The sequence below is a fragment of the Rana temporaria genome, chromosome 3, assembly GCF_905171775.1.
Source record: "Rana temporaria chromosome 3, aRanTem1.1, whole genome shotgun sequence".
Lineage (NCBI taxonomy): Eukaryota > Metazoa > Chordata > Amphibia > Anura > Ranidae > Rana > Rana temporaria.
In genome coordinates, this window is record NC_053491.1 from 81,321,472 (window position 1) to 81,345,996 (window position 24,525).

A 24,525-nucleotide genomic window follows, 5' to 3' on the forward strand; every position below is an offset into this window, starting at 1 on the left:
TCTGCCCCCATGTGTACATTACAGCATGGGGGCAGATGTGTATATTACAGCATGGGGGCAGATGTGTATATTACAGCATGGGGGCAGATGTGTATATTACAGCATGGGGGCAGATGTGTACATTACAGCATGGGGGCAGATGTGTACATTACAGCATGGGGGCAGATGTGTACATTACAGCATGGGGGCAGATGTGTACATTACAGCATGGGGGCAGATGTGTACATTACAGCATCTGCCCCCATGCTGTAATATACACATCTGCCCCCATGCTGTAATATACACATCTGCCCCCATGCTTTAATATACACATCTGCCTCCCATACTGCAAGAATAGACACATCTGCCCCCACCACATTTACCAGTGGCTAATGCAGAGTTGCAATGCAAGGAGATCAGCTAAAAGTAGTTGTATCTGTATGTGCGTTAATTAATCGAAATTAGTCGATTAATCGATTAAAAAAAAAAACGATTAATCGAACACAAAAATTGTAATCAGTCACGGCCCTAATTAAAATCAATAGATTCTCCCATCTATCTAAAACTTCTCTGCAAAGATATTGTTTTTTCACGGCTGCAGTACCTGTGGCTGTCAGAATACCCAAGCCGTGACTGCATCTCATTGGCTGTAGTCACTGTTCAGCCATGCATTTTCCACCTGGCTTGTTCAATTTTCAGATCATTTGTCGAGCTGGATGGTGCCAACAGGGTCTGCCGACTCTGCTGAAATTTGACCCATGTATGGCTAACATAAGGCTAGCTTCGCACAGGGCCTTTGGCTCAGTGCAAATGACAGCGGCAGGAATCTGCTGATTCCTGCTGCTGTTTTTTTTATTTTTATTTTTTAAAACCGGTCATCGGCTAGCTGTGCACACTGAGCTAGTACACTTTAAAGTGGATGTAAAAGCTGAAGTTTTTTTTACGCACAAGGGTGTGTGCTCTTCCTCCCTCATCCCCCTAATATTCCCCTGTCCCGGGACCCCCTCTCCCCATTGGCTGAGAGCTATTGGATCCCACTGCTGTCAATCACAGCCAGTAAGCCAATGAGGAGAGAACAGGGGCTGGGCTGAGCCGCGGCTCTGTGTCTTATGGATGCATAGCGCAGGGCTTGGGAGCGAGAACGCACCAGTGCCTCTATAGCAAGCAGCTTGCTATTGGGGGCACTGTCAAAGGGGAATTGCCAGGAGCGCCGGCAGGGGACCCGAGCAGAGGAGGATTCGGGCTGCTCTGTGAAAAAGCCACTACACAGAGCAGGTAAGTATAACATGTTTTGTCTTTTAATAAAAAAAAAAAAAAAATCTTTAATACCACTTTAATGCATTCTATGCATTAAGGTGAAAAACCTTCTATGCTAGAAGATCTTAACTCAACCCCAGCTGCCGTCAATCAAATTCTGTGATGAGGGAGCGGTGGACAGGGCCGAGCTTCCCTGTCTGTGTTATTAGATGCAGACAGGGAGGCTCTGGAGCGAGCCCACACAAGTGCCTGCATAGTAAGTAGCTTTCTATGGGGGCACTCATCAAAGAGGAGGAGCCAGGAGCACCGATGGGGGAGCCATGAGTGCTGGTGGAGGACCCGAGAACAGGGGGAGCCATGAGTGCTGGTGGGGGACCCCGAGAAGAGGAGGATCAGGGCTGCTCTGTGCAACACATTGATTACCATTAGTGATTGCTGCATGAAGCATTTTGTAATGCCGATACGAATAGCCTAAGACTAATTTCTAAAACGCAAAACAATCTCTAGGTAGTTGAACTGATGCCAGCCTGATTGCTGATTCTACTATCTGTCATACAGGCAACCGATAGAGGGAGAAAACGCAGAACTGTTTATTAGGTGCAGTCATTAAAGTTTTAAACACAAATTTAAAAAAAAATTTGCAGCATAAAATATTTTCTGTAAATGAATTGTTTTCCTGTAAGACATGGAGATGGGAATCTGTTCTGGATGGTTCATTATAATGGAATTTTTTTATTTCTTTTTTTATTGTTGTCTTGTGTTTCCAGAGCCAAGGACAGTGCTGGTCGAGCAGTACGGGTTCGCAGAGCCCCCAGGGCTGTATTTTCCCGAGTCCTTCTCTTGTTTTCCTTGACACAATCTATGGAAGTAGAAGAAGCTGCTAGTGGGGGGCAGAGCCTGCTTTCCATTGTCTTAATGGTAAACATGGGCCGCATGACATTCCCAAAGTACACCGTGCAGAGGAGTGTGAAAATATTCCAGGACCGAGAAGATCTCATTAGGTACTGAGAAAAAAGATTAGACTGCATTTTACTGTATTACAATATTATGCAAGGGATATGCAAAATCTATGGCCACCTTTAGGATTGGCTTGCCCTCCAAATTAATTTTTAGTAGATTATCCGCTTAAGGACCGCCACACGCAGATATACGTCTGCAGAATGGCACGGCTGGGCACAAGGGTGTACATGTACGTCCCCTTTAAGGGCCCAGCCGGTCCTAAGCTCCGTGACCGTCCCCGCGGGAACCGCGGACCCGATCGCCGCCGGTGTCCCACGATCGGGTCACAGAGAGGAAGAACGGGGAGAGGTAAGTGTAAACAAACCTCTCCCCGTGCTTCCTAGTAAGACTGACACTGATCGTCTGTTCCCTGTCATAGGGAACGACAATTAGTGATGTCACACGCTAAGCCACGCCCCCCACAGTAAGAAACATAAATCAGGGCACACTTAACCCCTTCAGCGCCACCTACAGGTTAACCCCTTAATTTTTATAGCACTGTTTGCTGTATAAATGACAATGGTCCCAAAATAGTGTCAAAAGTGTCTGATGTATCCGCCATAATGTCACAGTCATGATAAAAATCGCCGATCGCCGTCATTACTAGTAAAACAAACATATATTAATAAAACTATTCCCTATTTGGTAGACGCTATGGGCCAGATCCAGAAAGGGAGTACGCCGGCGTATCTACTGATACACCGGCGTACTTTCAAATTTCCCGCGTCGTATCTTTATTTTGAATCCTCAAACCAAGATACAACGGCTTCTGGCTTCGATCCGACAGGCGTACGGCTTCGTACGCCTTCGGATCGTAGGTGCAATACTTCGGCGCCCGCTGGGTGGAGTTTGCGTCGTTTTCCGCGTCGGGTATGCAAATGAGCTTTTTACGACGATCCACGAAGGTACGCGCGGCCGTCGCATTCTCTTACGTCTTCGCCAGTCGCCCTTTTCCGGTGTATAGTTAAAGCTGCTATTATCCGGCGTATAGATAGACTTGCCATGTTAAGTATGGCCGTCGTTCCCGCGTCGAAATTTGAATTTTTTTTTTTTTGCGTAAGTCGTCCGTGAATAGGGATGGACGTAACTCACGTCCAAGTTCAAAAAATGACGTCGTTGCGACGACATTTCGCGCAAAGCACGGCGGGAAATTTCGGAAGGACGCATGCGCAGTTCATTCGGTGCGGGGACGCGCTTCATTTAAATGAATCACGCCCCCTACCCGCCGATTTGAATTCCGCCGCCAGAAATACACTACGCCGCCGTAACTTTCGGTGCGGGAGCTTTCTGGATTCGAACCAAAGCCGGAAAAGTTACGGCGGCGTAGCGTATCTCTGATACGCGTTGCAGGTGTAAAGGTATGTGGATCTGGCCCTATAACTTTGTGCAAACCAATCAATAAACGCTTATTGTGAATTTTTTTTTTAACCAAAAATAGGTAGAAGAATACATATCGGCCTAAACTGAGGAAAACATTTTTTTTTATATATTTTTTGGGGGAAATTTATTATAGCAAAAAGTAAAAAAATGTTTTCAAAATTGTCGCTCTATTTTTGTTTATAGCGCAAAAACTAAAAACCGCAAAGGTGATCAAATACCACCAAAAGAAAGCTCTATTTGTGGGGAAAAAAAAGGACGCCAATTTTGTTTGGGAGCCACGACCGCGCAATTGTCAGTTAAAGCGACGCAGTGCCGAATCGCAAAAAGTGGCCAGGTCTTTAAGCTGCATAATGGTTATAGTGAAATTTCTCAGCAATAATGTGTGCCTCCATCCCAACTCTCTAGTAGCTGGATTTTCATTATTGGTTTATCCTTATTAAAAATAATTCATAGGGGAAATGTAACACCATTGTTTGGCTTTGTATGGCGGTGGCAGTTTAGGATAGCTGGTTCGGTTTGTAGAGATACATTTGCAATAGAGCTTCTAAGAAAATGTGGTCAAACATGCCCAGAACCATAAAAACCCAATTTATTTGTGGAGTTAAAATTGAACATGCTTGAATAAAACTGAAATGCATATACAGTATGTCATGCTAACAATTCTCACTTTTTTTTTTAATTATTTTAGTTTTGTATTCTGTAAATTCCATGGAAATATTACATTGATGGGCAGCATAAAATGCAGCAGTTGGTATCATGTATAGATGGAAAAAAAAAAGAATATTGGATTTTATTTGGTGTTTTTTTTGTATCGGCTCATTCTGCCTTTCTCTAGGTATGAATCTGCAATGCACAAGTTGGTGGACATTGTAATTACAATGACTAATGGTAAATGGAAAGAAGCACATGTGTTGTATCAGAATGCCAAGGAAGTCTGGGACCAGCTGAAGGATGAGCCCACATTAGGGTATGCTATCTGATCTAATTAGTCTAAATGTTGTGCCCCATTGTGTCAGCTCTTATATGGGAAAAAAAATACAAATTTATGGGCTGCTTCTTTTTTTTCAAAGACAGCAGCTACAAATACTGCAGCTGCTGACTTTTAAAATATGGACACTTACCTGTCCATGAATCCCGCGATGTCCTCACCCGATCTGTCCCTGGGCTATTGGGTGGAGGTGCTGCCATCTTCGGTAAGGGAATTAGGAAGTAAAGCCTTGCGGCTTCACAGTCTGGTTCCCTAATGCACATGCGTGAGTTGCGCTGCGTGTCCTCATTGGCCCCTTCTGTCTTCTGGGCCCTATGTGTCTCCCAGCGGGAGGGGACAGAGGAGGGGCCGGACATGGCATAGATCGCTGAGAGCCTGCTGCGATCTATGCCTGGAAGTGGGAGAAAATACCTGGATTAGATGGGTATGTGCTCCCCCCTCTCCATTTTTGAGTGGAACTCCGCTTCAACAGATAAGTTCACTTTTTGTAACATATTACAGGTTACACCCATATTCAGGGGGGGACATGTAACATTACAGATGCACCGGCCCCCGATCCCCTGTTCTGACAGCTAGCGGGGGATCTTCACAATCTGCAACAAACATTTCCGTGAGGTGCTCCGTCTACATCATCCGTTCACAGTGTTCTGTGAATGTGAAAACTACAAGGTCCAACAGCTTTTTCAGCTGTCTGCTTGTAGTTCTCAATGAACTTCCATGGCACTGTTGAGCGTTACGGTCATTCATTCTCTCTTCCCGTCTGTGTGTCTGTTTGGACGTATCAGAGGTAGGACCAGACAGATACACAGACAGTCTGCAGGATCGTTGCATTACACTCACAGGGCCAGATCCACAGACAGAGTACGCTGGCTTATCAACTGATACGCCGGCGTACTTTCAAATTACCCGCGTCGTATCTTTGGTTTGAATCCTCAAACCAAGATACGACGGCATCTGGGTTAGATCCGACAGGTATACGTCCTCGTACGCCTTTCGGATCTAAGATGCAATAGTTCGGCGTCCGCTGGGTGGCGTTCACGTCGTTTTCCGCGTCGGGTATGCAAATTAGCCATCGCATTCTCTTGCGTCGTCTCTAGTCGGCTTTTTCCGGCGTATAGTTAAAGCTGCTTTTTTGCGGCGTATAGTTAGATTTGCCATGTTAAGTATGGCCGTCGTTCCCGCGTCGAAATTTGAATTTTTTCTTTTTTTTGCGTAAGTCGTCCGTGAATTGGGATGGACGTAAGTCACGTCTAAGTTTAAAAAATGACGTCCTTGCGATGTCATTTCGCGCAATGCACGGTGGGAAATTTAGAAACGAAGCATGCGCAGTTCATTCGGCGCGGGGACGCGCTTCATTTAAATTAATCATGCCCCCTGAGATACACTACGCTGCCGTAACTTACGGCACAAATTTTTTCCAGGATTCGAACCAGCCAAAAGTAAGTTACAGCGGCGTAGCGTATCTCTGATACGCTGCGCCGATCTAATTCTATGTAAATCTGCCCCACAATCTGCTGATCGTGGGTGCAATGCTTCACAGGTCCATTAGAAAAAAAATGAATGCAAAAATTGCATTGCAAATGCAAAACATTTTTTTTGTAAATGTGAATTAATCCTTTAACGTTGTAGAGAGAAATCAAGTGATTTTATCTCAGCCCACGGAAGCTGAACAAGAGAGATCGAAATATGTAAGACTAGTCCTCTCTATTTGTTCTGGAGCAGTAAGTTGATTCACCTTGTTATACAGGTTATCATCAGTGGCGGCCTGGGAAATCTTTTGAGGGGGGGGAGGGTGGGCAAACATCCTAGATATCAGGAGGTGATGGGGAGCTAGCTAAGCAGATCTCTCTGTATATGGCCAGCATTGATGTAATCGTACAGTTTGATCATAACCTTAAAATGTTTGTGTTACAGTGAAAATCAGTTAACAATAAAATGCATGGATTTCCAGCATTTACCTTAAGAAATGCTCATTCTTGAATTGCGCCAATATGTTGTGTGAAATTGTAACATATGTTATGAGTTTCTATCTTTCTTTCTTTCTTTCTTTCTTTCTTTCTTTCTTTCTTTCTTTCTTTCTTTCTTTCTTTCTTTCTTTCTTTCTTTCTTTCTTTCTTTCTTTCTTTCTTTCTTTCTTTCTTTCTTTCTTTCTTTCTTTCTTTCTTTCTTTCTTTCTTTCTTTCTTTCTTTCTTTCTTTCTTTCTTTCTTTCTTATAACAGAACTGCTGTGCTCTGGAAAGGCCACACAACTTATCTGTGTATAAAATATTTTCCAGTGTGCAGGTATTTATCATGGTGTCCATTGTACAGGTACCACGCAGAGCTGCCATTATTCCTGCGCTGTTTTACTGTGGGCTGGGTATACACAAGGATCCTATGTCGAGGTGTAGAAATCTTACAGAGATTGCATCTCTATGAGGTATGTTCTTTCTGGCCTTTAACAGGTATGTTTCTTGTTTAGGTTTTTCTATATTACTATATATGATGATATTAGCTGTGTGCTTTATGCCCAGAAAATCTATTCAAACAATCACCATTTTAATCATGGTCTTATGTTTTTTTTTATTCTGCTTTTGTTAACATTCGTACTTAAAAGTTTTAACAATAGACTGCCACCACATCGACTTTATTGTGGTTATATTTTAGCTTATGATTTTGCCTATGTTCTGACCAAGTGCATATAAAATACAATTGAGATCACATAGTTTTCCTTTCTTTTTGTATACGTAAAATCACCTTCAATCCACTGGCTGTTTTTTTGATCCTGAGAGTTAAAGTAATACCTTGTGATGCAAAGTGGCTTTAATATTGCAGGAAGCCGTGGATTTACTACAAGTACTATTGTCTCAAAGTGTATATTGTCCAGACAGCAGAGGGCGGTGGTGGGATCGACTGGTTCTAAATTTACACCAACATTTGAAGCAAACACAAAAGGTAAGTGCACTTTGTTTTTCTGCAGTGATATTAATGACAAGTTGCACTGAGAGAAATACGGTGGCAGTCATTGAAAATTCTAGTTGTCTGACTGCCTTTGACTTGAGTACTTAGGGCCAGATTCACAAAAGAGATACGACGGCGTATCAGTTCTTGCGTAAGACGTCCGGGAATACGAAAGTACGCTACGCACGTCGCCGTTCGAAAAAATGACGTCACTTCGCGCAAAGCACGGCGGGAATTTCAAAACGGAGCATGCGCAGTAGGTCCAGCGCGGGAGCGCGCCTAATTTAAATGGCACACGCCCCTTTGAATTACGCGGGCTTACGCCGGAGGCCGCCGGCGTAAGTTTTCATGCAAGTGCTTGGTGAATCAGGCACTTGCGATAAAAACTTGCGGGGGTGTAACGTATCTACGATACGTTACGCCGCCGCAGTTCTATGTTAATCTGGGCCTCTGTGAGGTACTAACTTGGAAAGAAGCCTGAAGATCAGCAAAGTCAGACTCCCTGACCTGCAGAACTGAAGCAGGTGGATCAACATGACAACTAGGCAACTTGCATTAGGCATTGTCAACATAACCGCTTGCCGCCTGCCCACATTAGTTGTACTGCGAGTGGGTGGCAGTTCCAGGTTGGGCAATATACCTGTACGCCAATGCCTTTCTTCTGGTTTGGAGGCACATATGCGGGCACCCTTGCCAACCCATTCTGTGATTGGACACAGCACAAGTTTGGCAGCTGATTATGGCTGAAGTCAGCTGATCGGCTGTGGCCAATCACACACAGAGTTCTGTGTCTACAAAAACACAGAACTCTGTATTGTAAATGATGATCTGTCTGTTTATTCTCTCTGCAAAGCAGGGAGAAAAAAACAGATGGTAAAGTAAAAGCAGCACATATTGCACACATTACACATTGTTAGGCACACCCTTTGGTTGTCCTATATGTTAATCCATTTCCAGCTAGTGTCATTAGTACAGTGACAGTGTATTATCACTGGATTAGTGTCACTATTGATGTTGGTGTACCTCCCAGCCAGCCAGATTGCCTGCCTCACTATCACAGTCCCACTATTAGTCGCTGATCACCACTAATACTAGTATAAAGCCATAGCTGCATAAATTCTAGTATATACGCCATAGTTTGTAGCTTTTTCACAATCCAATTAATATATGCTTATTGAGATTTTTTTTTTTTTTTTTTAACCAAAGATGTTTGCGGAATACATTGTGCCCTACATCTATGAAGAAGTTAGATTTTAGTTTTTTTATTGGATATGTTTTATTGCAAAGTAGAAAATATATATATTCATTTCCAGTCTTTTTTTTGTTTATTTCACAAAAAATTTAAAACCAATTTGTGATCAAATACCACCAAATGAAAGCTCTATTTGTGTTAAAGAAATTTATATAAATTTTGTTTGCTTACAGTGTTGCATGATCGCACAATTGTCAGTTAAAGAGGAAGTAAACTCTCTGAAAAAAAAAATACACCCTGCATGGCATACTAGCTCTTTATGAATTAACTGAGATCGAAGCCCCCGCTTCGGTCCTCATTCCCCTCCTCCGTTGCCGCCATCTCTTCCGGAGTGACTTCCGGGTATCGCAGCTCTGGCGATGTGACTGGCCGGAAAAGAGATGAAATTACTCCCGCGTGGGAGGCGCCACTCACGGCTCGATCGCTGTTAGAAATGTCACGCTCAGTGCACCTGCGCCGTTTTGCAAATATCTCCTAAACCATGTAGGTTTAGGAGATATTTCTTGCACCTACAGGTAAGCCTTAATCTAGGCTTAACTGCAGGGAATAGTGGTCTGGAAGTGTTTACAACCACCTTAAAGTAAAGTAGTGCTGAATAGAATGCTCTTTTAATGAAGGGGTAAAACATTCCGAAGCTCAACTAGTTAAGCAGCCTACATTTATTTCATTACTGGGGTTGTCCTATTAGTTCTCCCAGTGAAGAGATAAACAAATAGAAGAACTTATGCTCACAACTGAGTGTAAACTACAATCGGAACATAAGGCAAAAAGATATAATGCGTCTCAAACGGATTTGATTTTATAGTGATGTTATGTTGTGAAAACATCCCTTTGGACAACTTTACACTGTGTTTATCCTTTCAATTCTAAAGCCCTGTACACACGATCGGATATCTGATGGAATCTAATCTGATGGATTTTTTTTGTCCGATATCTGATGAAGCTGACTTTCATCAGTCTTGCCTACACACCATCAGTCAAAAATCCGACTGTGCCAAAACGCGGTGACATACAACACTTCGGCAAGCCGAAAAAAAAATGAAGTTCAATGCTTCCAAGCATGCGTGGATTTTTGTCCGATTGAGTTCCACACAGATGGTCATTTTTTTTTTATCCAAAAATGTAAAACAGGTTCTATTTTTCTTTCACCGATGGGGAAAAAAAAATGATGGGGCCCACACACGATCCACCGGTCTGTTTTCATCAGACAAACCGATCGTGTGTACACGGCTTAAGGATTCTTCCTAATAGACTAGAATAGTATGTGATTACGATGCTTGGCTCCTCAATGGTAAACTGTGAACATTTCAGGGATTTCTGAGCGCATGCTCACTGCTACCCCTGCTAGTCATTTTGTATCTTTTTCTTGAGTTAGAAACTGTACATTGTTGTTGCTCTTGGGTTATCCCTTAGTTTAGTGCACAAAACTGGTGTCCATGCATGTGCTTATTTCCTTGGTGTAAGATTTAATGACCCTGTGGTAACTTATATTGGCTTTTGCAGTTTACCTTCTGTTCAGCTCTCTGTGAAAGTCGTACACTGCCTAGAATATTCACCTCTGCTCAAAGTCGGCTCAAATCCTGCATTTACTTAAGCGCTGACAAAGTATTATAGCTCTAAAGACGGGCACACTGTATTGAACACATTTAAACCGCTATTGGAGGGTGGTAGTAATCACAGAGGTGGTCAGCAGTGCTGTTCAGACATCTGATTGGTGGTGTGATGGCTCCATGTAGTGTATTGTCCACTGGTTAGATGTAAATACCATTGGTTTGGTATTTAGTATTGCATCTCTACAATTTACCCAAAATAATTGTTACATGTAACCTGTAACCTATGAGCTTTGTAACAATGAAAACAAAAACACAAATGATTGTTACCTCTATGCTGTTTTCCCAGGCAATCACCTTTATCCTGGAGGGCTTGTCAGATCCATACATACGTACCGGTCATCGGCTCTCTCTCTACCAACGAGCTGTAAGAATGAGAGAGTCTCCAAGCTGCAAGAAGTTCCACAAGATGCTCAACAATCTACCAGAGATCATTGTGGAGGATGTCCCTCATGTAAGATTACTGACTCACTTTTTTTTTTATCTCACTGTGGTTTGCGCTGGATATATAGATGGAAAGATGATCTGCAAGTGTCACCATAGTTATTGAGGGTTCCTTATAATGTATTGTTTAGAACACAGGGTTTAACCGTTTTGTTGCCACCAAAAGTATGTCATATGTTGACAGCAACCGGGGGGGGGGGGGGGGTACACAAAACCCTCAGCTGCTGTAAGTGTGTTGTCTGTCAGGACGAAGCAATCTGTGCATCCACAACCCCATGGCGGTGTGGCCTAGGGGAGGGGTGGGAGACCAGTGAGCGTCCATTCACTGAAGTTCCTAGTAAGAACCTAGAAGCAACATGCATTACATTACACTTCTGGGTTAGGCTGTCACTTTCCCTGGGCACTGCGGCCCCCTAAAACAACCCCCTCCCCCACAAAAAAACTTTGATCCTGCCACACGCACATATGAATGTAGCATGCACGTTGAGGCACCTACATACAAAAATATTGATTGAGCTACACGTTACAACCTTTCGCTGCCAGGTCCGTACGTCATACGGACCTGACAGCAGGGAGTAGTACATACAATCTGGTGGTTGCAACCATCGGGATTGTATGTGAAACTGACGAGCAGATTCCTGCCTGTCAGGTGAGGGCTTTCGGGCAGCACGATTGCCACCCGATTGCTCTCATACACCCCCGGTACTACCAATAAATTGTTACACCCAAGCACACAAAACCCCCCCCCCCCCCCCAAAAAAAATGAAGGTCTCCCCCACTCCCACATACGGATGTAAACGCATGCATCAGGGGCACCTACGCGTGAAAACAATGACTGATGCACATGTTACATATTAAGTGTATGTATAACGATGCGCAAACCAAATATTTAACGTGAATCAGGCTGCCAACATACCATGTGGATATAAGGTGAAAAATATAAAAAAGAAAATGTAGCGCCCAAAATGTAAATACACCCCTAAAAAGGGTGAATCTAGCGTGTACCCTAAAGGTAAAAGACTAATATTCAAAGTCTAATGCCTCTTCATACACTATAGTGAAATAGTGAAGTGAATAATGGGAGCTATGATGTGAGAAAAAAGCACCTATATCAAAACCTTACGTACAAATCTGTGCTATAAAAAATCACCAGGTAAAAATACATATGTGAAATAACTGTGGTGTGATCACCATACTTATATATAGAAATATAGTATGCAAAAATCAAAGAAAGACAGTCCTCCAAGGCCAACGTTCCACTGTTGATCAAATGTGCCTTAATCTAGAAGGCGTGAACTCAATCCTGCAAATATCACAGAGTCTGCCAAGAAGGACAAAGTCTAAACTTGTGCAAATAAACTTTCAGTGTTGGGTGGAGCAAAATCTTCAATACCAAGAAATCTTCAGCACTGGACACGAAAATAGATAAATGGGTGGGTACCCTTACCAGAAATGGTGGACCCTCTTAACCACCATACGGTGGGAGGGTCATCAAGGCTTGTATAGACCGATTGTCTGGGTCCAGTGGTCCTCACTCCGCGTGTCCAATCCAGAAATGGTTAATGAAGCGCTTGTTTTTTCAAGGTAGATAACCAAAGTTGATTGATCGATAGTAGCTCAAAACACCCAAAGTGGTAAAAAAGGAAAAATATAGAGGTGCTCCTCATAGTGTAAAAACATTTAATAAAAAAAACATTGCAAATATACACATGCAGTAAAAATATGAAAAAACTTCAAAAAGTCACACAGGAAAAAATAGATCACTTAGCTAGTAATCAAAAGAAAAAATAGCACAAGTAAAAATTAAGTGAATTATGGCAGCAAACTCCCACCTTGGGTAAAGGTATAGGGAGTATATCCAACAAAGTTGAGAGTGCAATGGGAATGCAGTGGAGTAATCACCCGACCGGTTTCGTCGCTACACGGACTTCTACTGGGGTATCTGGACCTCCTCTGCTCCCCCCATTGCATTAAATACCTTACATCCAGGTCCCTGATTGCTGACATCTGTTCTTCCATATCAAAACCGGCGTGCGTTCCATCGTAGGGAACCGGAAACGTCGTCTGCGTTCCAAAAGCCGGAAGTAGTGGGGCGGGGCTTAGCGTCAAAAGCGCCAGCGTCCAGACGTATTAAACGTTAGGACGTCCAGGATGATTCAGTCACTCCCCCCTCCTCCTCCTTGACAGGCAGGAGATGTGATAGTCAGCCAATCAATGGGCATTAATCAGCAGCCCTTCCGTAGCGTCATGACGTCAGCGCCGTACGCCGCGTTCCACGATGCGTTCCAGGCATATCACAGGCAGACGTCAGTATCAAAACACAGACGCTCCGGGACACACAGCGTCATATATCAGCCCAAAGATGGAAGAGAACCCACCGGGGTTTTACGAGGTCATCCTGAATCACCCCAATCTAATTGGACTTTACAGAGAACGCACATAATCAGTATATAAATACTATTTATGAATCAGATGAAAGCCAGCAATCAAGGAGGTGAACTAAAGGCCCCACTTAGAAATGTGATAATTAAAAAGACATACACATATGAAAATTAAATATTAAAAATTAAAATCAAAATTCATCTTCAAAACCTCCCAGACACCTAATATATTGTCTCTGAACCACAAACACTTGACGAATCAGAGAAAACAAAGACCAGGTATGACAAGGTAAATGATACTGAGAATCACAAAATGAATAATAAAGTTAGGACTGATTAATAAAAGCATTCACGTCCCATTCGACGTTGAGTCCAAAAGGGGCGTAACTCTTGAGGGTATAAATCCAATATACTTCTAACTTCGAGACTCCTCTGGTGCTCGGTTCACCCCTCCAGTGGGGAACAAATTTGTCAATAATCAAAAAGGAAGTGCCTATCAATGATTTATTGTGAACTTGTAAATAGTGTCTAGGCACTGTGTGTTTATCGTTGCCTTTCTTGATTTTTGCAACATGTTCACCTACCCTTGTGGAAAAACTGCGGATGGTACGGCCCACATATTGTTTTCCACAAGGGCAGGTGATCAGATAAACTATATATGTAGAAGCACAGGTGGAAAATTGCTTCATAGGATAGTCAATCTGAGTAACACTAGACCGGAAAGAAATGGTTTTCTTTCTCCCATGAATATTCTCAAGGCATACCTTGCATTTCCTGCAAGGGTGAAAGCCCTTGGATAAGGGAAAAAAAGTTGGTTTTATAGGCGGATCAATAACATTGGGGGCAACCTGATTTTTTAAAGAAGAGGCACCCCTATAGATGACTGTGGCATTGTTTGGCAGGGAAGGTCCCAACACTTGATCCTCTTTGAGGATCCCCCAATGTTTGCAAATGATATTTTTAATTTGCTTATGTTGACTCGAGAACGTAGTAAAAAATGCGTTTCTAAATTTGGGATCTGGTAACGCTTTGGTTCTTTCAAGTGTAAGTGTTGTACGGTCCACCCTACCAATGTGTTGAATCTCTTCATCAATTTGCTCTCTTGGATAACCCTTATCCAGAAACCTCTGTTTTAAGACCTCTGCTTGTAAGTAGAAGTCTTTGGTGTCAGAACAGTTGCGTCGTATACGCAACAGCTGACTTTTGGGGATAGACTTCAGCCAAGCGGGATGGTGACAACTATCCGTGGGGATATAGCTGTTACGATCGGTGTTTTTAAAATATGTTCTAGTTACCAAACGATCGTTCTTGGCTTCGATAACGAGGTCTAAAAAATGGATGTTAGAGAAACTTGCCTCGTATGTGAGAATAATCCCCACCTCATTGTTGTTTAATGTGGCCATAAATGAATCCAAAGAGTCCTGGTCACCCTTCCATAGGAGGAGGATGTCGTCAATGTACCGTGCCCAGAGAACAATTTCTGGTCGGTTTAAAGCATAGACGACATCCTCCTCCCATTTAGCCATAAAAATATTAGCAAGGCTAGGGGCGAACTTGGCACCCATAGCGACCCCTCTTTGCTGCAGGAAAAAGGCACCATTATACCAGAAATAGTTATTGGTAGTTGCGAACTTCAACAGATCCATAATAAAATATTTCTGTACAACCGGGATGTTATCGTTTCGACGAAGGAAACATTCCACCGCCTGAAAGCCCAAATGATGGGCGATGCTGGTGTAGAGGGAGGACACGTCTGCTGTTACCAGCATAATGTCCTCACTATACACCACATCATTAAGACGAGCAATAGTGTGTCTCGTATCCTTTAGATATGACGGAGCATCTTTTCTCACATCATAGCTCCCATTATTCACTTCACTATTTCACTATAGTGTATGAAGAGGCATTAGACTTTGAATATTAGTCTTTTACCTTTAGGGTACACGCTAGATTCACCCTTTTTAGGGGTGTATTTACATTTTGGGCGCTACATTTTCTTTTTTACATGTTACATATTGCCATGCACGCCGGAGTGAAAGCAATAATTCTAGCACAAGACCTCCTTTGTGACACTAAACTGATACCTAGGGGGCTTTTGAAGCATCGCCTATTATAAATATATGGTACTGAAGTTTGTCGCCATATCACGGGCGCACACAAATTTAAGGTTTGGCATGTGGGTATCTATTTACTCGGCGCAACCTCGTCTTTTATATTTTATCAATAATGTGGGTAATTTATTGCGTTTGTATGTCATAAAATTCACTTTAGTGTACTTTTCACAGAAATTTTGCATTTCCTAAACCTTTGCTGTAATATCGTGTAACATAAAAAACTTGGAACTACTACCATTTTATTCTCTAGGGCACAGGTGTCAAACTGGTGCACCTCCAGCTGTTGCGGAACTTCAATTCCCATGAAGGCATTGCAAGGCTGACAGTTACAAGCATAGAGCCACAGGCATGATGGGACTTGTACTTCCGCAACAGCTGGAGGGCCGCCAGTTTGATACCCCTGCTCTAGGGTTTCTGCTTCAGAAAATATATAATGTTTGGGGGTTTTACATGACGGCGAAAAGGTTAAAGCAACACCTATTGTTAATTTAGGGTACCCAAGTTTGTGGCCATTTCATGGGCGCACTCTGTAAGGCCCTCTTCATGAGCTGAGAACTACTTTTTTTTTGCGCTTCTCTCCTGAAATGCCTTATTTGCCTTTCCTTTGACCCCCAGGAGACACATATAGCAATAATTCATCCAAGCCAAGGAAAATGTTATTTGGGTGTACGCATGAACCTTTCCTTCCTTTTTATTATCTCTGTGGCACACACTGATCTAATTCTTTGTAATGCTGATTAATTATTTTACAATTAATAGGTTACCATTAAAGGCAAGATGTACCCACAAACAGGCATGGGAAAATCTGTCTTTATAATGGAGAACATTGCAGAGGAGGTGGGTGAGGATTTTGCACTCTCTACAGTCATGTGTTCCGTAGAAGAATTGGCATTGGCCCATTATCGAGAACTTGGCTATGATCAAGGTATGTTATCGGCTAGTTCATAATAAATGTCCCAGAAATGTATTTAAATCTTGATAGTAGTGCTCCAGTGTTATCAAATCACTGTCCTTCTCAATAATTCTTATTGCTTGTGCACACCACCACCAGCTATTTTATCTGCTCACCTCAAGGATGAGTCAGGAAGACTCAATTTAACTCTTTATTTTCACTCCCCAAGCGTCTTTCCTTTCTATCATGACTCGTCTGTTCAATTTCTCCCTTTCAAGATCTCCACTCCACCCAATGTGTCCCTCACAGATAGGGGGTTGATCTCTAGGATTACTCAGCATTACTCCGTAGATGTATCTCCACTTCAAAGGACTCCTACGTCATGTAATCAAAAACACAGCCGACCTGGTGCTCTCTGCTATAAAACTTTTATTAACCACTTAAGCCCCGGACCATTTGGCTGGCCAAAGACCAGGCCACTTTTTGCGATTCGGCACTGCGTCGCTTTAACTGACAATTGCGCGGTCGTGCGACGTGGCTCCCAAACAAAATTGGCGTCCTTTTTTTCCCACAAATAGAGCTTTCTTTTGGTGGTATTTGATCACCTCTGCGGTTTTTATTTTTTGCGTTATAAACAAAAATAGAGCGACAATTTTGAAAAAATTCAGTACTTTTTGCTATAATAAATATCTTCAAAAAATATATAAAAAATATATTCCTCAATTTAGGCCGATACGTATTCTTCTACATATTTTTGAGAAAAAATTGCAATAAGCGTTTGGTTTGCACAAAAGTTATAGCGTATACAAAATAGGGAATCGTTTTATGGCATTTTTATTAATATTTTTTTTCCACTAGTTATGGAGGCGATCAGCGATTTTTATCGTGACTGCGACATTATGGCGGACACTTGACACAGTTTTGGGACCATTGTAATTTTTACAGCGATCCGTGCATTTTTATAGCACTGATTACTGTAAAAATTACACTGGCAGTGAAGGGGTTAGGGGTTAACCTGTAGGGGGCACTGAAGGGGGTACGTGTGTCCTAGGGAGTGAGTCTAACTGTTAGGGGGCGTGGCTACGAGTGACACGTCGCTGATCGCTGTCCCCGATGAGAGGGAACAGACGATCGGTGACATGTCACTAGCAATAACGGAGAGATGTTGTGTTTACAATGACATCTCCCCGTTCTTCAGCTCTGTGATTCGATCGCGGGACACCGGCAGACATCGAGTCCGCAAGCGCGACCACACCGCGGCAGATTAAAGGGGATATATATAGATAGATAGATGTGTGTGTGTGTGTGTGTATATATGCGCTCATTTGCCCAGCCGTGCCATTCTGTCGACGTATAAGTTTGTGCGGCGGTCGGCAAGCGGTTCAAAACCCAGCTAAAAGAGGACACTTACTAGATATAACAACAAAAACCGCTTCTTATATGTATCTGCTGAGGAAGACTAATCAGAGGTCGATACACGTGCAAAGGGGAGAATCCAAGCCTGTGACATCACACTGCCACGGTGGTGAGCGAGCGGACGCTCCCAATACATATATGAAGCGTTTTTTGTTTTTATATCTAGTAAGTTTTTAATTTTTGCAGCCTTGATTTCCTTTTTACTAATTCTTTTATAAAATTAAAATTTTTATTTTATATGTAGTATTCACTGGAAGTGTACAGCAACTGTGGAGTACCAATTCGTATACTTTATAGTTTATAGCACATGACACTTTAGGTAGGTGGCGCTAATTGTCTTTTATACACAACATATTGTGTTATATTCTTTGTAACATTTAAACGATGAATAACTTTGGCCACAAGCCACATAGGTTTTATTTTTTGCCTTTTATACGCATTGCCCATGGGAATAAGCTCTTTTACTTCTTTTTACTTTTAAGGTTAGTATTTTATTTGAAATATTAATTTACGACCCCTACCTCCTAAGTAATTACATCTTCAATTATTTTGAACATGCAATCCCTATCTCAGGCTGGGACTAAGAGGCAAAGTAACTCCAGTGATAGGTATAGGATGTGTTCTGCTTATGGACGCGGTGTATCTTGGATAAAGCCCTTTGGCATGTCATTCTGGGGAAATTGACTTTCCATTCATTTGTAGGAATTCATGGAGAAGGTTCTACGTTCAGTACCCTGTATGGCTTGTTCATGTGGGATATAATCTTTATGGAGGGGATTCCTGACGTCTTTAGGAATACCTACCAGGTATGTCTGATGAGAAACTGATTAGTAATCCGCTTGCCTAAAATATGTTGAGATTGCACCATATAGTATATATGCTGAGTCGGCTAAAACCATCCATTGTTTTGCTCTTTTGCAAAGTTTGTCTACAGCTGCCTTTTTTATTTTCACATCTTCGAAAAAGATCTTAGATCACTGAAAAAATGTTAGATCAGTTAATGAGAACATGACTTTCCTAGGTGCATAAGAAAAGCCAGTTAAAGATATATAGAGGCCTTTAAATATAATGGAAGCACTGGATTGTAGTTGTGGTTAATGGCAGCATGTAATGTTTTTGTTGCAGGCATTCCCCCTGGACCTATATACAGACTGTTTTTATGAGAACAGAAAGGAAGCCATTGAATGTCGGCTCCAGCTGCTCCAGGAGTCCTCCACAGAGACGCTGCACAGCTTGATGGCTGATGTGTGGACTGAACACCTAGGTGAGGCCGCTGCGACAGTCAGCTGGGAACGCTTCTCCTCTTTGCAGCAGGCCCAGGTAAACACTCGGTAGGATGAAGTGTTGTTACAAAGTAACCAGACATGATGCAATTACTAGTCAGCAGCCAGGATTTTATGAAAGGTCAAGAATTCTAAATTATTAACAGGCCAACAGAGAATAAAAACATTGATTTAAAGAAAGGAAAGCATTCCTTGTGACCTGGCAAGGTAACCTAAAGCCATACGTTTTCATCTGTGTGATTATAGCAGATAATGGAGTTAGGCGCTGTTCACATACAGCGCATATAAAAAGTCTACACACCCCTGTTAAAATGTCAGGTTTCTGTGATGTAAAAAACAATAAGACGAAGATAAATCATTCCAGAACTTTTTCCACCTGAAGGCTGCTTTCACATTGGGCAGCGGAGGTGCGGTAACGGTATAGCGCCACTATACTGTTGTATTTACCGCGATATTCGGGTGCTAGCGGTGAGGTTTTAACCCCCGCTAGTGGCCGAAAAAGGGTTAATAACCACGGTTTCCCATTGATTTCAATGGGAAGGCGCGGTATAGGAGCTCCGCTCCTATACCGCTCCAAAGATGCGGCTAGCAGGACTTTTGGAGCGGTCCTGCTAGCGCACCGCTTCAGTGTGAAAGCCTTCGGGTTTTCACATTGAAGCCTGCAGGGCATGATTTTTTCATGCGGTATAGCAGCGTTATTTTTAGCGCTGTACCGCATGAAAAACGCCTAAATGTGAAAGGGGTCTTAATGTGACCTATAAACTGTACAACTTGGTTAACCACTTGCCTACTGGGCACATACACCCCCTTCCTGCCCAGACGAGATTTTAGCTTCCGGCACTGCGTCGCTTTAACTGACAATTGCGCGGTCATGAGACGTGGCTCCCAAACAAAATTGATGTCCTTTTTTCCCCACAAATAGAGCTTTCTTTTGGTGGTATTTGATCGCCTCTGCGGTTTTTATTTTTTAGGCTATAAACAAAAAAAGAGCGTAAATTTTGAAAAAAAACACTATTTTTTACTTTTTGCTATAATAAATATCCCATTTTTTTTAAAAAAAAAATATATATTTTTTTCTCAGTTTTAGGCCGATACGTATTCTTCTACATATTTTTTGTAAAAAAAAAAAAATCGCAATAACCTGGTTTGCGCAAAAGTTATACTGCCTAAATAGGGGACATAATAATTTTTTTTTTTTTTTTTACTAGGAATGGCGGCGGTCTGCATTTTTTTTCGGGACTGCGACATTATAGCGGACACATCGGACACTTTTGACACATTTTTGGGACCATTCACATTTATACAGTGAACAGTGCTATAAATATGCATTGATTACTGTATAAATGTGACTGGCAGGGAAGGGGTTAACCACTAGGGGGCTGGGAAGGGGTTAAATGTGTATCCTGGGTGTGTTCTAACTGTGGGGGAAGGGGGGTGACTGGGGGAGGTGACCGATGCTGTGTCCCTATGTACAAGGGACACAGATCGGTCTCCTCTCTCCCTGACAGGACGTGGAGCTCTGTGTTTACACACACAGATCCACGTCCCTGCTCAGTTACTGGGCAAACGCGGGTGCCCAGCGACCATCGCGGGCACGCGCACTGTGTTCCCAGTGACGCAACGGGTGCGCGCGTGCCCTAGAGGCTTTAAATGACAGGACGTCATATGATAATAATAAATAATAAAATAAATAAAAAACTAAAAATGAACACTCTAGCGCAGGGATCCTCAAACTACGGCCCTCCAGCTGTTGTAGAACTACACATCCCATTATTCTTATTTATTATTTATTTTATTATTTTTAATGTGGTAGTCAAGGATGCCAGTTGATAAATTCAGCTCCACTTCAGGTGAAGCAAGATTGCTTGTCTTGATTCCAGTGAATTTGGGGACTGTGCTCCGAGGAAGATGCATGTGTTGCCGCATACAGAGGTCATGATATTTTTGCTATTTTGTAATGGCAATTACTTTAAGTAGATTTGTCCTAATTCTCGGTTTTCAACATCCCCTCATTTCAGAGCCTAGTGTCCTGCCTTGGAGGATCATTGCTAAGTGGATTGTGTAGGAAAATGTCCAAAGACATTCGGCACTGTAAAGGAGGTCTCCCCGATCTGGTGGTGTGGAATGCGCAAAAGAAAATCTATAAGGTAAATGGACTCTTGCTTGTTAGTTATGTGGATTATAATTATTATTTAAAGTGGTTGTGAACCCCTGAAATAAAAGAAAAAAGCATAACCTTCTATGGTGTGTACATGCCTCAACCCAAAGCACCTAGTTTGATTTATTTTTTCTCTCATTCTTCTATCTGCATGAGTCACTTCAGACAGTCTGTACCTGGAGAGGGCTTCCCCCTTCCAGGACATGGCAGGTTATTGACCGCTTCAGCTGTGCATGTTTCCCTTGAAACTGGGCAGAGGAGGAATGTATCCTTTCCCCTCCACTTGGGTCTCAGATTACACTCAGCTCCCTGCTCTATGCTATGCAGTTTGTGACATCAGATTTCTCATTTAGTACTTTGCTTTCTAGTAGTATTGTAGTGCACTGCTTCCAAGGTTTGCCCACATTGTAGTGTCCAAGTCTAACACTGTATATTATACTTCGTATTACATTGTGTGCCACTAGATGTCACAATTCCAATGAACGTTCCTTATAATACAACGAAAGGGGTTTCTGGTGACAACATGGAAAATGCCCTGAGTAAAGGAATAAAGTGATGTACCGTATATACTCGAGTATAAGCCGACCCGAATATAAGCCGAGGCACCTAATTTTACCACAAAAAAAATGGGAAAATGTATCGACTCGAGTATAAGCCCAGGGTGTCTATCTGCATGCCTCACTTTGCTTCACTGTGTCCATGTGCATGCCTCACTGTGTCCATGTTTCATTGTGTCTATCTGTGTCCATGCCTAGACTTACGTCTAACATGGGAGTATATAGAAGGGGTGCTGGCTTTGAAAAATCGGTGCTCCCCGGGCTGTAGGTTCCTCAGACAGCAAACTTTGCACGGCCGGCGGGTACCGGGTCCCCAAAGTTACCGGAGATATGATCGTTTAACATGGGAGTCTATGGAAGGGGTGCCCGGCTTTAAAAAAACGGTGCTCCCCGGCCAACAAACTTTGCACACTTGCGGTGGGGCTATATGTGTGGGGTCCAGGGGACTTACTGCCGGCCGGTACCGGGTCCCCAAAGTCTGGGAGATCAGGCGCAAAAAGGTGATTCGAGTATAAGCCGAGGGGGGCATTTTCAGCACAAAAAAATGTGCTGAAAAACTCGGCTTATACTCGAGTATATACGGTATATCTTTTAGAACTCTACATCCTCACTATCATAAAAGTAAGTGTTGATATAGAAGCAAATGCATCATTTAGGATGTTTTACATTGCACACTAATCATCAGGGTTTTGTCCTTGTTCTAAAACTTATTTTTTTAGGTAATGTTGTTTCCCTGAAAAACTGAAAGAAATCTGCGAACACCTTTTATTTTAATCCCCAATTCACATATATGTTAATTGGATGCATTTTGAACCTCATACGATTCGCATGATGTGAAATATCCTTGGTATCTATTCAAATATATGCAGTGCAAATTTTAAAAAGTCCTTAAAGTGGATGTAAACCCCAATTTTTTTTTTTTTTTTTATGTCACAATGTAGAGTATAAGATTTCCTATCATTTGTGTGCCCAGTCTTGCCACACAGAGTTAATCCAGCTCTGAGCAATTCTCTTTTATTGTTCAGTGAAACACAACAGACATCCAGATAAAAACCAAAGTTCTTGCTTCGGAAAAAAAGTGCACAATTCACATCCCCTCCCCTGTGTTTTGATTAAATGTTTTCAAAATATGGGGTGAGTCACAGTTCAGTGCCATGAGAAAATGCAACAGCCATCAGAATATACATAGAGCTGGAGGGGGGGGGGGTGTGAATTGTGCACTTTTTACAGAAGCTGTGTATGTCTGCAAGCTAGTGCACGAGATATGTAAATAACCTGTCACTCAAGCAAGGACTTTTTTATCTGGAAGTCTGTTTTATTTCCCTGAACAATAAAAGAGGATTGCTCAGAGCTGGATTAACTCTGTGTGGCAAGACTGGGCACAGATGATAGGAAATCTTATTCTCTACATTGTGACATAAAAAAAAAAAAATGGGGGTTTACATCCACTTTAATGTTTAATGAGCACTTCAGTTTTGACATCAGTTTTGAACATGATTTTGACTATTTTTTTTTTTTCTTTTTCCTTCCCTCTGTTTATATCTGGTTGTTAAGGAGCAGGCCAGCAAGTCGGCCGCCAAATTCTTAACAACCAATGACTCGTTCGTGTCAGCGGGATTCCTCGCTGAAAGTTGAATGTAAACAAACGAATTGCTGGCAATTAAATTGAAAAAAGCGGCTGCCTTTTTTAAAAAAAATTTGCATCAGAATCATATCTAAATAGCAGCTGAAACGGTAAATGGCTACTTTGGAAATACACACTGAAAATGGACCTGAAAATTGCACAGCACATGTGTGAACCCTGTCTTAAAGTGGATGTCACAATGTACAGTGTAAGATTTCCTATCATCTGTGCCCAGTCTTGCCACACAGAGTTAATCCAGCTCTGAGCAATCCTCTTCTATTGTTCAGTGAAATAAAACAGGCTTACAGAGAAAAACCTTAGTCCATTACGCCCCCTTGCTGTGAATGACATGTTATTTACATATCGCATGCACTAGCCTGGAGACAGGCATTATTTTTTAATTCCCACCCCCATTTTCTGAAGTCATGTGGTTACTTTTCTGGATTTTGACTGGATGTTGGTGATCATAGCAGAATTTAGTGTAAGGAATACACAGGAGAAAATGCATGTTGACAGGGGGAGTGTAGAGGGCGGGGAGTCTACTGACATCACGACTCCACCCACAGAGCTCCAGACAACAGACCCACCCACAGAATCTGCAGCTTTTCAGTTCTTATAACAGACAGAGGGGAGACATTTGACAAGTAAGGATACAAGCAGGAGGCATGTATATCCTTATAGATCAGCACTATGGCAGTAGTTTAGAAAGGATGAGAGTGGGTTTACATCCACTTTAATGTTTTTACCATTTTTTATTTTCTTCAAACGATTTTTATCGTGACTGCGACATTATGGCGGACAGTTTTGACATCATTTTGGGACCATTGTCATTTTTACAGCAATCAGTGCTATAAAATGCATTGATTACTGTGAAAATTACACTAGCAGTGAAGGGGTTAACCTGTAGGGGGCTCTGAAGGGGTTAAATGTGACACTGGCAGTGAAGGAGTCAACCTATAGGGGCGTTGGAGGGGTTAAGTGTGTCCTAGGGAGTGATTCTAACTGTTGGGGGGCCTGGCTACGAGTGACACTTCACGATTGCTGCTGAGAGGGAGCAGACGATCAGTGACATGTCACTAGGAAGAATGGGAAGATGTGTTTACACTGACATCCCATTCTTCAGCTCCATGACATGATCGTGAGACACCACGGCAAATTAAAGGGGACGTACTTGTACGTCCATTTGCCTGTCTATGCCATTCTGTCAACGTAAATCTGCGTGAGGCGGTCCTTAAGCAGTTAATGCACACA

At 42.4% G+C, this 24,525-nt stretch overlaps 1 protein-coding gene across 2 annotated transcripts in view; it reads left to right on the forward strand.

The window, feature by feature from the left end:
* FAN1 (FANCD2 and FANCI associated nuclease 1) overlaps positions 1-24,525 on the forward strand; it is a 46,662-nt gene that overhangs the window by 17,467 nt on the left and 4,670 nt on the right. For both annotated transcript variants that reach the window (XM_040342815.1, XM_040342816.1), the window contains exons 5-13: positions 2,004-2,237; positions 4,451-4,582; positions 6,914-7,022; positions 7,418-7,537; positions 10,695-10,859; positions 16,104-16,269; positions 18,355-18,458; positions 18,778-18,972; positions 20,954-21,082. In XM_040342815.1, coding sequence (XP_040198749.1) covers positions 2,004-2,237; positions 4,451-4,582; positions 6,914-7,022; positions 7,418-7,537; positions 10,695-10,859; positions 16,104-16,269; positions 18,355-18,458; positions 18,778-18,972; positions 20,954-21,082 — 1,354 coding nt within the window. The remainder of the gene's footprint in view (positions 1-2,003; positions 2,238-4,450; positions 4,583-6,913; positions 7,023-7,417; positions 7,538-10,694; positions 10,860-16,103; positions 16,270-18,354; positions 18,459-18,777; positions 18,973-20,953; positions 21,083-24,525) is intronic.